This window comes from Odocoileus virginianus, chromosome 27 (genome assembly GCF_023699985.2).
Source record: "Odocoileus virginianus isolate 20LAN1187 ecotype Illinois chromosome 27, Ovbor_1.2, whole genome shotgun sequence".
NCBI classification, from domain to species: domain Eukaryota; kingdom Metazoa; phylum Chordata; class Mammalia; order Artiodactyla; family Cervidae; genus Odocoileus; species Odocoileus virginianus.
This window is the reverse complement of record NC_069700.1, coordinates 42,698,498-42,714,812: the sequence shown is the minus strand read 5'-3', so window position 1 is coordinate 42,714,812 and position 16,315 is coordinate 42,698,498. Positions and strand designations below refer to the sequence as shown.

General features: G+C 57.5%; 1 protein-coding gene across 2 annotated transcripts; it reads left to right on the top strand.

Annotated features, from left to right (window-relative positions):
• Window positions 1–658: 658 nt before the first annotated feature.
• C4A (complement C4A (Chido/Rodgers blood group)) lies at window positions 659–15,052 on the top strand. Of its 2 annotated transcripts, XM_070456751.1 has the most exons (41): window positions 660–780; window positions 907–1,105; window positions 1,297–1,498; window positions 1,690–1,760; window positions 1,844–1,932; window positions 2,141–2,223; window positions 2,398–2,494; window positions 2,634–2,739; window positions 2,853–2,985; window positions 3,671–3,786; window positions 3,896–4,072; window positions 4,198–4,380; window positions 4,506–4,691; window positions 4,858–5,016; window positions 5,275–5,401; window positions 5,577–5,651; window positions 6,146–6,343; window positions 6,438–6,549; window positions 6,641–6,711; window positions 6,977–7,116; window positions 7,228–7,437; window positions 7,677–7,728; window positions 7,829–7,918; window positions 8,065–8,274; window positions 8,451–8,526; window positions 8,687–8,843; window positions 8,944–9,057; window positions 9,149–9,320; window positions 9,534–9,766; window positions 9,841–10,008; window positions 10,373–10,432; window positions 11,294–11,387; window positions 11,465–11,651; window positions 11,789–11,879; window positions 12,020–12,094; window positions 13,479–13,581; window positions 13,697–13,786; window positions 13,867–13,965; window positions 14,141–14,224; window positions 14,507–14,639; window positions 14,780–15,052. In XM_070456751.1, the coding sequence occupies exons 1-41, from the start codon at window positions 716–718 to the stop codon at window positions 14,919–14,921; spliced, it is 5,229 nt and encodes a 1,742-aa protein (XP_070312852.1). In that variant the 5' UTR covers window positions 660–715; the 3' UTR covers window positions 14,922–15,052. The 2 variants fall into 2 exon arrangements, 1 of the variants encoding a protein (XP_070312852.1); XR_011483974.1 differs by lacking the exons at window positions 13,479–13,581; window positions 13,697–13,786; window positions 13,867–13,965; ... (1 more) ...; window positions 14,507–14,639; window positions 14,780–15,052 and having other exon boundaries at window positions 659–780; window positions 11,789–11,937; window positions 12,020–12,098.
• The last annotated feature ends 1,263 nt before the right edge of the window (window positions 15,053–16,315 follow it).

Below are 16,315 nucleotides of genomic sequence, written 5' to 3'. Positions count from 1 at the left end.
GAATTTCTGTTAGAGCCTACAAAAAGCAACAAGCTGATGTAGTTCAGGTTTTGTGGGGGTTATTGTAAGAGACAGGTTTCCCAGGTGGCTCAGTGGTAAGGAATCCATCTGCCTGTTGAGGAGACTGGGTCAGGAAGATCCCCTAGAGGAGGAAGTGGCAACTGACTCCAATATTGTATTCTTCCTGGGAAAATTCCATAGACAGAGGAGCCTGGTGGGCTACAGACCTCATGTCACAGAGTTGGACATGACTGGAGCAACTGAGCATGCATACACGGGCAGTAAGAGACAGTTTTCTTAGTATCTTGTTTTCTGGGACCAACGAAGGAGCCATGTGTCTGAACCATTTGCTGAGCCACGTGGGACCCTCCTGGGCAGATGTATGTGTGTCCATGCTATATACACACAGGCACCCAGACCCAACCAGTAGTGCTGGTAGCGGGGCATTGGAATGAGAGAGGTTAACAGGGAAGGACTCAGTCTCTCTCCAGGCCATGATTTCCTCAGATTCCCTCAAGAGATTGAGGCTTCTGGGAAGCCCCCGTCCCAGTTCTGGGTCTGGGGCCAGTTGCAGTTCTTGGTTGTCACGTGGTTTCCCGGCTTATCTGGGCCAGGGGAGGAGCAAGGTCCAGAGTCAAAACTCTGCTCCAAGCCCTGCATTAACCAGAAAGGAGCAGGCAGGCAGGAGGGTCTGAACCCCTCGGGTCCTCCAGCCATGAGGCTCCTCTGGGGTCTGATCTGGGCATCTGGCTTCTTCGCCTTGTCTCTGCAGAAGCCCAGGTCCTGGAGGCAGGATGCGGACAGCTTGAACAGGGCCAGGGCTGGCGAGGGGAGAGTGGGCTCAGAGGGTCCTGATTTGGGGGGAGGGGTGGAGGCTGGCTGCTGACTCGCACCTGTTCTTCCCAGGTTGCTCCTGTTTTCTCCTTCTGTGGTTCGCATAGGGGTCCCCCTGTCTGTGGCCGTGAAACTCCAGGATGCTCCTTCAGGACAGGTGGTGAGAGGATCCGTGTTCCTGAGGAACCCATCCCACGTTAATGAGCTCTGCTCCCCGAAGGTGGATTTCAGCCTCAGCTCAGACAGAGACTTCAAACTCCTCAACCTCCCGGTAACAGTCCCACTCCCTCCTGTTGCCGACCAGGGCCTCCCCTTCTGTTCTCCTCTGTCTTCTTGGAAACATCTTTGTCTTTTCATCCCCCTGCTCCCTTCCTCCCTCCCACCCCTGTGGTACTTTGTCTTTTAGTCTGTCTTTTCCCTTCTGCTCTGTCTCTGACCCACTCCCTGTCCCTCTCCTCACAGATTCCGCAGGAACGGGCCAGGATCTGTCGCCTCCATCTCCTCCGCGGAGCCCCCGAGGTCCAGCTGATGGTGCAGTCATCATGGCTAAGGGACTCTCTGTCCAAACAGACAGACATGCAGGGTGTCAACCTGCTGCTCTCCTCTCGCCGTGGGCACCTCTTTCTGCAGACTGACCAGCCCGTTTATAACCCTGGCCAGCGGGGTGAGTCTCGGTGCGAGGGCCTCCACCTTTCATGCCTTCCCAGTCACTTGAGTGAGGTAACCTGAAGCCCCTCACAGGAAGGCTGCTTTGCAAACATTTGTTCTCCTTCCCTTTGCTTTCTGGGAGGGGGTCAGGGGTCCAGGGCTCACCCTCTCGTGGCTTCTGCTGACCTCCTCATCCTATATTTCCAGTTCGCTACCGAGTCTTTGCTCTGGATCAGAAGATGCGCCCGGCCACTGACATCCTCACGGTTACGGTGGAGGTGAGCCCCCGACCTCTGACCTTCCTAATGGGCCAGGGCTGCTGAACTGGCTTCTGACCGTGACTGCTTCACTCCCATTGCAGAACTCTCAAGGCTTCCGCGTGCAGAAAAGGGAAGTGGTTGCTCCCTCCTCCATATTCCAGGACAACTTTTTGATCCCAGACATCTCAGAGTGAGTATTTCCTCCCAGGGACTGCCCCCAACGACACTTCTCTAACTCCCACTTTCCCAAGCTGGCCAACTACATACTGCACATGGTCCAGTCCTGAGCTCCCTCAGCCCCTGGATAACCCCATAGTCTCTTCCTAGGGAGCTGGGTCTCTGGCTGTCGGTGGACCTCTTGCATGAGTGGGCTGAGTCTCTCCCTTGTCCATCCTCAGGCCAGGAACATGGAAAATCTCAGCCCGATTCTCAGACAGCCTGGATTCCAATAGCAGCACCCAGTTTGAGGTGAAGAAATATGGTGAGAGCTGGAGATGGGAGGGACAAGCACCCCTTTTCTGCTAGGAGGAAGGGGTGGAGCAGAGGTGGGGGTGCAGGGCCAGGGAAGGGAGACGCGGCTACCACAGCCCCGAGGGGAGGGAAATATCTTAAGGGTCCTATCATGAGAGTCTGATCTCCCTTTGCCCTGGGTCAGTTCTTCCCAACTTTGAGGTGAAGATCATTCCTGAAAACCCATACATCCTGACAACGCCTGGCTTTCTTAGTGACATCCAAGTGATCATCCAGGCCAGGTAACTCCCCCTTGCTCATGGTCCCTCACACTGGGCCTGGTGCCAGGACGCCCCATGCAGTGTGAACGTGCAATGGAACCCCACTTCCCTCCCTCGCCCTGGCCCTCAGCCCCTCTTCTGAATCTCTCCTTGGTGGCAGGTACATCTACGGGAAGCCAGTGCAGGGGGTGGCATATGTGCGCTTTGGGCTCCTGGGTGAGGACGGTGAAAAGACTTTCCTGCGGGGCCTGGAGAGTCAGACCAAGGTAGGAAGGAGGGTTGAGGTGCGTGAGGTGGGTGAGGAGAGTTGAGGCAGCATGAGGAGGTGAGGTGGGAGACTCGAGTCTCATCCTCTGTCCTGTCTTCTTCTTTGCCCCAGCTGGTGGATGGCCAGTGCCAAATTTCCCTCCAAAAGGCTGAGTTTCAGGGTGTGCTAGAGAAGCTTCATATTAGCATTAATGACCTCCCAGGGCTGCGCCTCTATGTCGCGGCAGCTGTTATTGAGTCTCCAGGTGAGTGGCTTTCCCTGATTTTAACCCTGGACCCTCACCTCTGACCTCCGAGCTGACCCTCTGTTCTCTAGCACCAACACCACCCTGCTTCCCCTCAGCTGTGACACAAAGTCAGGAAAGATCCAGAAGACTGTGTCTCTACAGCTCCATTTCTGGGCTTTTTCTGGGGAAGGGGTCCTTCCATCATCTCAATGTATTATTTTTTACCCAATCACCCACCCATCCCTCCATCCATCTGCGCATCCTTCCATCAATCCACCCATCCCTGCATCCATCCACCAATCCATCCATCTAATCACTCATCCATCTAGCATCCACCCATCCATCCATCTCTTCCTCTGTCCCTCCATCCCTTCATCCATCCATTCATCCATCCATCCATCCATCCATCCAGCCTTCCAGCCACCCAACCCCTTCTTCCATCCATTTATCAATCCATCCACGAATCCATCCATCTATCCATCATCCACATATCTATCACCAGAGCTGTGTGTTATATACCATCTGTGTGAAATGTCCTGTGTTGGCCTCAGGAAACCTAGAGATGAACAGAAGGCAGTTTGTGCCCTGAAGTGTTCAGCCTTATGGGTGGGAAACACTAGAGCTCCCTCTCCCCGCGCCCAGCCCACCTTTTCCTCTCTTCCCATGTCTCCATGTCCACCTCTCTCCACCCTGTATCTTGCAGGAGGAGAGTTGGAGGAGGCAGAGCTCATGTCCTGGCGTTTCGTGTCATCTCCCTTCTCCTTGGATCTAAGCAAAACCAAGCAGCAGCTTATACCTGGGGTCCCCTTCCTGCTGCAGGTTTCTTCTGGAAGGGGGAGGATGAGCAGTGGGGGCAGGGAGTGGAGGACAGGAGGGCACAGCATCCCACTGACTGAACTCTTCCCTCTGCCCCTCCCTGTTTACCTAGGCCCGGGTCCGTGACATGTCAGGCTCCCCAGCCTCTGGCATCCCCGTCAAAGTGTCTGCTAAGTTGTTTTCTGGATCGACTTCTAAAAACGAGGACTTTGAACGGAACACAGATGGGAGCGGCCAAGTCATTGTTTCCATTGGTGTTCCTCCAACCATCTCAGAAGTGCAGCTCTCAGTAGGACCCCACTCTCACGGGAGTGGGTGGGCTGGGAGAGAAGCTTCCCAGGCTGGCAGGTGGAGGGGGGAAGCTGGGTGCCTGGGCCCTTTCCATTGACCCTGCGACCCCTGACCTCTCTTCAGGTGTCTGCAGGCTCCCCACACCCTGCTGTAGGCCGTCTCACCGTGAAAGCCCCCCTGTCCAGAAGCTCTGGGTTTCTGTCCATTGAGTGGCAGAATCCTCGACCTCTTAAAGTTGGAGAGACCCTTAACCTAAACCTGCAGGCCGTGGGCATCAGTGGGAGCTTCTCACACTTCTACTACATGGTGCGCATGACTGGGCTACAGGGGAGGACAGGGGTGGGAGGGTCTCAAGCAGGAAGGAGCCCTCAGGGTGGGTGGTGGTCTCAGGGCTGAGGATGGGCAGTGAGGAGCACCCTGCTCTCCCCCAGATCCTGTCCCGGGGCCAGATCGTGTCTGTCCATCGAGAGCCCAGGAGACACCTGACCTCCATCTCCGTGTTTGTGGACCATCACCTGGTGCCCTCCTTCCACCTCGTGGCCTTCTACTATCATGGGGGTGTCCCAGTGGCCAACTCCCTGCGAGTGGACGTCCAGGCTGGAACCTGTGAGGGGAAGGTAACTGGCATCGGAGGAGATGGTGTGTGTGCGTGTGCTGGGAGGATTAAGAGAGAAGACTGGATGACTGCAAATGGGGTGATTTAGTTTGGGGTGCACTGAGGATGCATAAGACTGAAAGAATTCTCCCCACCCTAACTGCCCCCCCACCTGCCACCTCTGCCAGCTGGAGCTGAACGTGGACAGTTCCAAGGCGTATCGTCCTGGGGACACTGTAAAACTCACCCTGCAAACAGAGTCTCGAGCCCTGGTGGCCCTGGGAGCTGTGGACACGGCACTGTATGCTGTGGGTGGCAAGTCCCACAAACCCCTCGACATGGTCAAGGTTGGTCAAGTCCTCTCTCTGATCCTCCCTTCCCTCCGAGGCTCATCCTCCTGCTGCCCGAAGCCCATGCCAGCCACTAGAACTCACTCAGCTGGACTGCTCCCAATCCTCCCTCGAGCCGTGGCCCTGGTGGCCTCTGTTTCCACTCTCTGTGTCTCTCTCGTACTTGTTTGGACCCTGCCCTCTCACCTGCAGCTGAGTATGCGATCGTGGCCACATTCTCTCTTGCCTCTGCAGCATCTCTCCTTTTCTCGCCAGGTCTTCGAAGCTATGAACAGCTATGACCTTGGCTGTGGTCCTGGCGGTGGAGACAGTGCCCCTCAAGTGTTCAAGGCAGCCGGTCTGGCCTTTTCTGATGGTGACCATCGGACTGAAATCAGAAAGAGTGAGGACAGAGGAGGAAGGGGAGTGGGTGGTGGGAGGATAAGGAAGAAGGAGGGGCCTGAGGGGGAAAGACAGGAAGAGGAGAGGTGGGAAGGGCTGGGCTGGGAAGGGGGAGACTCAGAGGGGAATGGGAGGCCCTGCACCCTCTGGCTGACTGCAGTCCTGCTCTCTACCAGGTCTGAGCTGTCCGAAGGAGTCAAAGCCTCGGAAAAAGAGAAACGTGAACTTCCAAAAGGCAATTAATGAGAAGCGTGAGTTGAGGGTGCCCATGAAATTCTCTAGGGCATCCCTGGTGGCTCAGATGGTAAAGAATCTGCCTGCAATGCATGAGACCCGGGTTCGATCCCTGGGTTGGAAAGATCCCCTGAAGAAGGGGATAGCTACCAGCTCCAGTATTCTTGCCTGGAGAATTCCGTGGACAGAGGAGACTGGTGGGCTACAGGCCATGGGTCAAAAAGAGTTGGACATGCCTAAGTGACTAAGACACATGAAGTTCTCACTTTGGGCCCAAGGGTCAGGATGCAGGTCTGCCTGTTGACTTCCTCTGATCTTGAGTGAGCCAGGATATGGTGTCCGGGCTAGAAATCCAGACACCATAGTTCTGGGGTGAGACCAAGGGCGGGGGGCAGGTGCTCCGTTTTCACCATCCTCAAGTTCCTGGTCTCTCAGGGTGAGTCCTGGTACATCTAGAGGTCGGGCCAGGGGATGAGGTGTGCCTCACGCTCACCCTCACCTGGTCCTGCAGTGGGCCAGTACACTTCCCCCGTAGCCAAGCGCTGCTGCCTGGATGGGCTGACGCGGCTGCCCATGGTGCGCACCTGTGAGCAGCGGGCGGACCGGGTACAGCCGCTGGCCTGCCGCGAGCCCTTCCTGTCCTGCTGCCAGTTTGCTGAGAGCCTGCGCAAGAAGGCCCGGACCAGGGGCCAGGTGGGCCTGGCCCGAGGTGAGGGGCTGGGTGGGGCTGGGGGACTGGCCGGGGCCCTTGGAGGGTCAGGACGGCCTTCCCATCACTGACCTCCATGGTGTCCTCCCCGCAGCCATGGAGCTCCTGCGGGAGGAGGATCTGATCGAAGAGGATGACATCCCCGTGCGCAGCTTCTTCCCCGAGAACTGGCTTTGGAAAGTGGAAGAAGTGGACCGCTCATCCCAGTGAGGGCGCGCGTGGGGCCTGGCCTTGTCTCTGGGCTGTGTCTGGGGCCTGCCCAGCGTGTGACCCAGCTTCTCACCTTTCCCACCGCAGATTGCGACTGCTGCTCCCCGATTCTCTGACCACGTGGGAGATCCATGGCGTGAGCCTGTCCAAACGCACAGGTGCGGTCACCCTGCTGGGGCCCTTGGCCTCCCTGTTCCATGCTCCCTGGACGGAGGCTCCCTGCTTGGTCCTTTGCTCTTGGTACAGGAAGGAGGGGCAGAGACCTGGAGATGTCTGCATGTCGAGCATGGGGCCGAAAGCCAGAGAGCAGCTGGCAGGGATGGGTGGGAAGTGGGGGGACCAGGGGCAGCCCCTGCCCCTCACTGCTGGGATCCCCTGGGTGTGATGCCCCCAGGCCTCTCATATGTGCCCACTCTCCATCAGGCTTGTGTGTGGCCACCCCGGCCAGACTCCGAGTGTTCCGTGAATTCCACATGCACCTCCGCCTGCCGCACTCTGTCCGCCGCTTTGAGCAGCTCGAGCTGCGACCAGTCCTCTACAACTACCTGGATAGAGATCTGACCGTGAGGCCCCTTGGGGGCTGAGCGTATGGTGGTGGAGGGGATTGGGGCAGGTGAGGGGTGGGGAGCCTAACTGGGCTGGGACTCTGGCCCTCCCTGTCTTCCTGCCCCCAGGTGAGCGTCCACGTGTCCCCAGTGGAGGGGCTGTGCCTGGCCGGGGGCGGAGGGCTCGCCCAGCAGGTGCAGGTGCCCGCAGGTTCTGCCCGGCCCGTTGGCTTCTCTGTGGTGCCCATTGCAGCTGCTGCCGTGTCCCTGAAGGTGGTGGCTCGAGGATCCTTAGATTTCCCTGTGGGGGACGCAATATCTAAGATTCTACATGTCGAGGTGAATGGAACCCCCCTGAATCTAGGTCCCCAGCTCCCAGAATCACCCCCTACTCTGACCCTCTCTCTGCATGAGGCCTGAGGCCACCCCCAAACTCAGCACTTTGGTCCATTTGCATCTTCCACAATTCTGGCCCGACTGTGTTCCTGAAGTTCCAACTCCGGGTCCTGAGGAGTATACACTGGGAGGGCCAGGCTGTAGCCTGTGTGGTCTCTCACAGCTACGTTTCCTCTCCACAGAGAGAAGGGGCCATTCACAGGGAGGAGATGGTCTATGAACTCAACCCCCTGGGTGAGTGACCTCCACTCACAGACATCAGTGTCCTGGGGGGTTGTGGGGGGCAGAGGGTGTGGACAGCAGGACAGACCGCTGACTCCCCTCAACTTCCCAGACCCCCGAGGCCGGACCTTGGAAATTCCTGGCAACTCTGATCCCAATATTATCCCTGAAGGAGATTTCAAGAGTGTCGTCAGAGTCACAGGTGGGAGTGTCCTCCAGGCCCTCTCCGGTGCCCACCTTGGTTTCATGTGAAACCTGGGCACTTCTGTTTGATCCCGAGACTCCATGACCCTCTGACCCTGGCCCCCAGATCTGCACTCTGACCCTCCATCCTGTCCCTCCTCATAGCCTCGGATCCGCTGGAAGCTTTGGGCTCTGAGGGGGCCTTGTCACCAGGAGGCGTGGCCTCCCTCCTGAGGCTTCCCCAAGGCTGCGGGGAACAAACCATGACCCTGTTGGCTCCAACACTGGCTGCTTCCCGCTACCTGGACAAGACCGAGCAGTGGAGCATGCTGCCCCCTGAGACCAAGGACCGCGCCGTGGATCTCATCCAGAAAGGTTCTGAGTGCAGCGGCAAGCAGGAGTGGGGGCCAGGAGAGGGCAGTTAATGGAAGCTGGGTGGCCCAGGTGGCCAGAACAGGGAAAAGAGATGTGGTCCCCAGTGGAAATGTGAGAGTGGCCTGGCCACAGCAGTGGGGGAGTCGGTGTGACCTCAGTTGCCTCTCCTCTCCAAGGCTACATGCGGATCCAGGAGTTTCGAAAAAGAGATGGTTCCTATGGGGCTTGGTTACATCGGGACAGTAGCACCTGGTGAGTTTGGGGAGGGTCCTGGGTGTGTGGGAGGGGCCAGGGCTGGTGAGGGCAGAGCCAGCTATTATGGCAGGGCAAATAGCTAGGAGCCACCAGGAGTGGGGCCCTCCCCCTTATAGGGACCAGTGGCTATCCCAAGCCATGCCTTCCTCCCCTCTAGGCTCACGGCCTTTGTGCTGAAGATACTGAGCTTGGCCCAGGATCAGGTAGGCGGCTCTCCAGAAAAGCTGCAGGAGACGGCCATGTGGCTGCTGTCGCAGCAACGGGATGATGGCTCATTCCACGACCCCTGTCCTGTTATCCACAGGGAGATGCAGGTATGGAACTGGGAGGCTGGGCCAAGGGCACAGGAGGGATGAGTTGCCCTGCCCCTCCACACTTGTGGTTGGTGCTTCCTTTTCTCCCCACTTCAACCAGGGAGGCTTAGTGGGAAGCGATGAGACTGTGGCGCTCACAGCCTTCGTGGTCATCGCCCTTCACCACGGGCTGGCAGTCTTCCCAGACAAGAATTCAGAGCAGTTGAGGAGAGTGGTAAGGCACTCTCGTGTTAGCCATTTGCTGATCCCCTTTATCCTCAGGAGCCCAGTCTACAGATATCCTGACCACACACACTTTCTTCCAGGAAAATTCCATCTCAAGAGCAAACACCTTCTTGGGGGCGAAAGTAACTTCTGGGCTCCTGGGCTCCCATGCCTCCGCCATCACGGCCTACACCCTGTCGCTGACTGAGGCCCCCGAGGACCTGCGGAGTGTTGCCCACAACAACCTCATGGCCATGGCCCAGGACATTGGTGGTGAGGGGGTCCTGGCAGTGAACCTGGGGCTTGGGAGAGCTTGAGACCCCTGAGTGTGTCCAAAGGGAGAAACGGAACGAATGGAGGCCCTCGGAGGGAATCAGAGCAGAGGCAGGGGTGACTGGGAAATCAGGAGAGACTAAAGGGGCAGCGTCAAAGGGCCAGATGACTAAGATCCTCCCCCGTTCACCTGTGGGTCTCCTTTCACTCCAGATAAGCTGTACTGGGGCTCAGTCACCACTTCTCCAAGCAACGTCCTGTCACCCACTCTGGCTCCTCGCAGCCCAGCAGACCCCATTCCCCAGGTTCCAGCCATGTCTATTGAAACCACGGCCTATGGCCTGTTACACCTGCTGCTATGGGAGGGCAAGGCTGAATTGGCTGACCAGGCTGCATCCTGGCTGAGCCGCCAGGGCAGCTTCCAAGGGGGATACCGCAGCACCCAGGTAGGGGCTGTCCTGGGCTTCTAGGGTGGCTGGTCCTGAGACCGAGTACCTGAGGCCTGGCCCATTTTCCCCAGGACACTGTTATGGCTCTAGATGCCCTGTCTGCATACTGGATCGCATCCCACACCACCGAGGAGAAGGGGCTCAACGTGACCCTCAGCTCCTTGGGCCGCAGTGGGCTCAAGTCCCACGTGTTACAGCTGACTAATCACCAAGTTCACAGGCTGGAGGAGGAGCTGCAGGTGAACCATGCCCTCACCTGGGTGACCAGGACACCTGGGCCTCCCTCAGCCAGCCAGAAGCTATCTTCCTCTGCCACCCCTGCTGAATCCCCACGGCCCCTCTTTCTGATAACTCTGTGGGAAGACTTACTGGCTCTGTGACCTGTAGCAAGTCACAATCTCTGAGCTTCTTTTATCTGATCTGAAAATGATTCATGCAGAATCTACAGAGGGTTTAGGAGATGGTGGAGAGAGAATGCGGGTGAATGTAGAAAGTGTTGAAAAGTCAGGTGGGGAGAGGAGGTGGAGTTATTTTGGTGGAGGAGGTAAGTTGAAGCAACAGTGTGCCCTCCTGACATCTCTTTCCCTTTTCTGCTTGTGACAGTTTTCCCTGGGAAGCAAGATTAACGTGGAGGTGGGAGGAAACAGCAAAGGAACGTTGAAGGTGAGCGCTGGTGGCACTGGGCGGCCAGGGCGATCAGGGTGAAGCGGGGGTGTTGAGTGGGAGACCTGCAGGCAGAGCTCATGGTCTGGGAAGGAGGAGGAGACCCCCTGGCTGCAGTTCCCTGTGCTCTGTCCTGGACACGTGCCCCTCACTCTGCTCTCCTCCCTCACTAGGCACCTGTCATCCCCTTCAGCCCCTCAGTGCTGATGCTCAAACACTTGGTGCCTCAAGCCTAGTGTCTTCCCTGAGCTCTGAGCATCTCTGCCGTGGTTGTGCCCCAAACCTTCTCTTCCTTCTGTGTCTCTTGTCTGGCTGACAGAGTCCATCCCTGCAGGAGCGCAGCTACCACTCTGGGGGCCATCTTAGTGGCCTCCACCAGGCTAAGCCTCTGCTTGTGACCTGGGAGACTTCTGTTTCTTCTCAGCCACGCCCACCTCCCCAGTAACTCCTCCTCTGCTTTCATTTCAGCCCCGCCCACCTCCCCAGCTGGACAAATCCTCTCATGTAGACACATCCCCTAGCTTTGAATGGCCTTCAGGATCTTGTCCCATATGACAAACTCCTTTTCCTCCTTCAAGCCTGGGCCAGCAGGCTTTCCTGAATTTTCCATTAAAGCCTCTTTGGTGCTTCTGAACAATGCTTGCCCCCATGCCAGGACCCTGCTCCCCTCTCTCTCTCTCACCCAACACTTAGTTCCATTTATATTTCTGGATGGGTCCAGGGGCAGAATGGAAAAGGGCAGAAAGCCTCAAAGCTCTTAAACCAACAGCTAAGGGATACAGAGCCTTTCCATGTGGCTCTGGAGAGAGGTCTGTGGCCCTAAGTGTCCCCATGTCCCCTTCCTGCCCCTTTATGAGCCAGGTTCTTCGCAGCTACAATGTCATGGACATGACAAACACGACCTGCCAAGATCTTCAGGTTGAAGTGACAGTCGTGGGCCACGTCGAGTACACGAGTGAGTGTTGGGGTCACAGGCTGTGGGTCTCTGAGTGGGTGGTGCCAGGTCTGAGCCACAGTGCTGTCCCCTCGCAGTGGAGGCTGAGGAGGACTACCAGGAATACGAGTATGAGGACTCTCCAGCGGGGGATGACCCCAAGGCCCACTCCCGGCCCGTGACACCCCTGCAGCTATTTGACGGTCGGAGGAACCGCCGTAGGAGGGAGGCCCCCAAGGCAGCTGAGGAACAGGAATCCAGGGTGCAGTACTCTGTGTGCATCTGGTGAGCCCTGGGGTGGCCCTGGGCATGTGGGTGCTGCTGGGCTGGGAGAGGGACGCAGGGCTGAGGTTGGGGCCGGGTGTCTACAGCCTGGCACCAGGCGTGGGGGGGACCCAGACAACAGGCACGTGTCTCCACAGGCGGACTGGCAAGGTGGGGCTGTCGGGCATGGCCATTGCAGACATCACCCTCCTGAGTGGATTCCACGCCCTGCGGGCTGACCTGGAGAAGGTGTGACCAGCCACCCAGAGGGCTGCTTGTGCCCCAGGAGCCCGGCCCCATCCCCACGGTAACCCCAGTTGCTCAGCCCTGTGATGTGCAGGGCGGCAGGGGGCTTCCTCCGTGTGACTCCCGGCTCCCGTTCCCCACAGCTGACCTCCCTCTCTGACCGTTATGTGAGCCACTTTGAGACCGAGGGTCCCCACGTCCTGCTGTACTTTGACTCGGTGAGCAAGGAGGGTGACAGAGGGGCGCCGAGCTGGCGCTGGGTTTCCTGAGCTCGTGTTAGGGGGTTTCCCTGGAGGCAGGTGTATCAGCAGCTACTGCTCTGGGAGAGAACTTGTGGTGTGAGCAGGGAGACAGGACAGGAGAGGTCAGAGCCTTGGCCAGGGAGGTTCCCCGCTGCCTGCAGGGAGGTGGGGCTGAGCCCCTTCTGTGTGTTGGGGTCCAGGGCCAGTCAGCCGGGGAGGGCTTGAGAGAGCGCCTTTCTTAAATTTGAATTTATTCGTCGTGAGGGACTGCTTTTTTGTTGTTGAAGTCCCCCCTTTTTTGGTTTGTTTGTTTATGATATTCAAGTGTGTTTTGTCTTTTTTTTAAAATGATGGCGGACCTAGATGAGTTTTTTCGCACCCCCCCCCTTGGCCTTATTTGACTAATACGCAGTTATCCACTCTCTGATGGCCCTCCAAAATTTTTTTGAACATTTATTGTAACCTTTGGAGGGAAATGTGAAAAAGGCATGTTAATACTGTGATACCATTCACCATGTGTTTGTGGGTCGGGAAGGCCCTCCCTGCCCAGTGTGTGCAGAGGGGACAGACCCTGTTGGCTGGAGACCAGGCAGATGAGTCTAGTTGAACACAGTGGAAAATGAGGAAGATGTCAAGTTAGGGAGCTCACCGTGCAGCTTAGGAAGGAAACTTACGTGGGATACCAAGCTGGACTGGAGCAGTGTGGCCATGGAGAGGAATCAAAGCCTACATGAGTGACGGGGTCAGAGAGGGTGGCAGAGGGCTAGCAGTTGCTGGTACCTAGGAGATAAATGAGGCCTTATTTGTACCAGTGAGGCTACGGAGAGGGTGATTAGGTTTGGAGGGCAGGCAGAGGGAACTGGGAGAGTTTAATACATCCTGTAAAAATCCCAGTACAAGAATAAGGCTGAACATTTGGTTCAGGAACCACGCACCTGCAGAGTCTGGGGAGTGGTGAGCCCGCCCCAGGAGAGCACAGAGAAGGGGAAGGGACTGCGCTGGGGTCTGTGCCTCTGGGAGGGACAAGCGGGAAGCTCAGAAATGACCAGGTCAGAATCAGGGGTGGTCTGGAAGCTAGCCCTGAGGGTAGGGAGAGTTTTGTGAAGATGTGTCCATGAAGTGGGACTCTGTGAAGCCGCTCAGGGCCCCGGAGATGGGTGAGGTCACCATGTGAGCAGTGAAGTCAGCAGAGACCTTGGGGAGCAGTTTTTAGAAATCCCGAGGCTGGAAGATAACAAATGGTGAAGGACAGTGAAGATAAGATCGACCGGAACCAAACAGGCCAAGCAAATCCATCATAGCGGTCTGCAGGGCCCAGAGGTGGGTCCCTGACTCCCTCTCCCCGCCTCCCCCATGGCAGGTCCCCACCTCCCGGGAGTGCGTGGGCTTCGGAGCGGTGCAGGAGGTGCCCGTGGGGCTGGTACAACCAGCCAGCGCCGTCCTGTATGACTACTACAACCCTGGTGAGGCGTCGGTTAGGTGGCAGTGAGGGGTGGCAAGCGAGTCCTGGGGGTCCATGGACTGGGGAGGCAGAGACAGGCCAGTGCCCTAATGAATGCCCCTCTCTGCTTTTTCCAGAGCACAAATGTTCTGTGTTTTATGGGGCACCACGTAAGAGCAAACTCTTGTCCACGTTGTGCTCTGCGGATGTCTGCCAGTGTGCTGAGGGTGAGACACCGGACTGGGGATCAGGGGTGGAAGAGGCTTGGCTGGGGCCTACGCGGCCTCACCTGGGCCCCTGACTTCAGGGAAGTGCCCTCGACAGCGCCGGGCCCTGGAGCGTGGGCAGCAGGATGTGGAGGGTTACCGGATGAAATTCGCCTGCTACTCTCCCCGAGTGGACTACGGTCAGTCTTCCTGCCCGGGCCCTGGCCCTGACCCTGACCCACCCACCCTCAAGGTCTCTTAGGTTGCGCCTGCACCTCTCAGGCCCACGGACAGCCTTGTCACTCTGCACTGACCTCCCGTCCTCTTAGCCTTGGGATAACTAACCTTCCCTCCCTTCTCTTAAACCCCCCACAGCCTTCCAGGTTAAGGTTCTCCGAGAAGACAGCAGGGCTGCTTTCCGCCTCTTTGAGACCCATATCACCCAAGTCCTGCATTTCAGTAAGAGGGGGACGATAAGTGGGCAGGGCTGGGGGCCATACTGGGGAGCTGAGGTCTGGCTTTGGGGCCTTGGCGCCTGGAAGAGTGAAACTGCAGCCAGTCTGAGCTCAAAGCCCCTCAGCCTCTTCGAAGCCCTGGGCTTGTCCACAGACAGGAATGCAGTCCCACCTGCCCGCTGGGAGTGGTGAGGGTCAAATGGAGGCTTGGCGAAGACGCCCTGGCCCCCTGCTGTCCTCCCCCTCCTCTTCCCCTCTGATGACTCTGTGGACCTTCTCCCCTCAGCCAAGGATGCCAAGGCCACCGCTGATCAGACCAGAAACTTCCTGGTCCGAGCCTCTTGCCGCCTTCAGTTGGAACCTGGGAAAGAATATCTGATCATGGGTCTGGACGGGGCCACTTACGACCTCAAGGGAGAGTGAGTTTTGGGACCCCTCGGTCTCCTGCTCTGCCCACGCCTCTCTAGGGAAACGGTCCCTTGTGCCCTCAGAATCCAGGTGCCTCAGGGTCTGCTCCTGACCCTCCGCTGACCCCTGCTGACTGCCCCTTTGCCCGCAGCCCCCAGTACCTGCTGGACTCAAACAGCTGGATCGAGGAGATGCCCTCCAAGCGCATGTGCCAGAGCACCCGCCATCGGACACCCTGTGCCCAGCTCAACAGCTTCCTCGAGGAGTATGGTACGCAGGGCTGCCAGGTGTGAGGGCGCGCTCCCAGCTTCCCCAGGAGGAGCCGGAGCTGCGGAAAGGTGGTGCCTGGACTCCTGCCATGCCCTGTGCCCTGACCAGAGCCCTAGGCAAAACCAGGGACTCAATAAAGGCCTTTGGCCCCAAAGTGTCCGTGTGTATCTCCAGGACTGAGACCAGCGTCCCCACCACCTGCTCCAGGTTCTGGGGGGCCCAGGCCAGGGTTGGCATCATCTAAGGCTCCCAGAGCCTGGGTGACCCTTGCAGCGTCCGGCTCTGCCTGAATCTCCTCCTCCCCCAGGCGACCCCTTGGGAGCCTGGTGCCACATCGTGACCATGGTGGGCAGCTGACCCTGCGCTCAGAGGATCCCGTGTCCACACTGAGACCTCCCTTTCACTCTGCCTGAAGGGCACTCCCTGTGCCTGGCAGCCTGTCACTGGGGCCTCAGGCGGGCACTGTACACCAGGCACCTCAGCCCTTCTGCTTCGTGAGCAGCTCCCCAGCCGCATGTCCCCCACTGTGCTCGTGCACCTGCCACTTCTGGGGTCTTGCTTCTGACCGAGACCTGCTCTGTTGAAAGCCCGTTTGACACTGGATCCCTTTATCAGCAGCATTACGTAACTTTCCCAGAATTGTGCAATCCTCAGGTCTGATGATGCCTTCATCTAGATACTGATTTCAAACAGATTGAAAGGCCAACTTTGGTGTTTCTTAATACTCTGAGGGAACTGCTGTTCCCCAGGGTCAACCCTCCCCACCTGCCCGCCTAGCTCTCCCCCATTATGGTAGCACCTCTTGGGTCTTCAGGGCTTACCTAGAAATTCATCTAGAGGAATGTGCTGAGGTCATTTCTGAGGGAAACTGAGCTAACTCAGCAGCCTGCCATTCAGTCATTCAAAAGGAATTGTGGACCTCTCATTCCAGGCCATGCCCTGTTCCAGATCCCCATCTTTTGTGAATGGTGTGAGGTCAGGGAGCTGCACGGTTCTGTTGGGCCTCTGACCAGTTGAGGGCTTTTGAGAAGTGGGCAGGGGTGGCTTCCTGGATGAGGTGACCTCTAAGTTGGAGTCTGCAGGCTGATTAGTCAAGCGAAGGGAGTAGGAGTAGATGAGGGTATTTGAAGCAGAAGAAACAACATAAAAAGCCCTGAGGCTGGGGGCAGAATGGAGCACTTTTGGGGGCACTGTATATCATTTATCATGTCTGGAATTAGGATTTGGAGTGGTGTGGAAGAGATGACATGGCAAGGTACATGGTGTCAGTTATGAAGCGGTGTTCACAAGCAGGCCAGCAGGCCAGGTCACTCTCTGTTTGAACAGAGTCCCCTCCTATTCCATGAATCTTTGAGTAGTTCTAACCTGGGAATTCCTTGGTGGCCCAACAGGCTATGACTCTGTGCTACCAATGCAA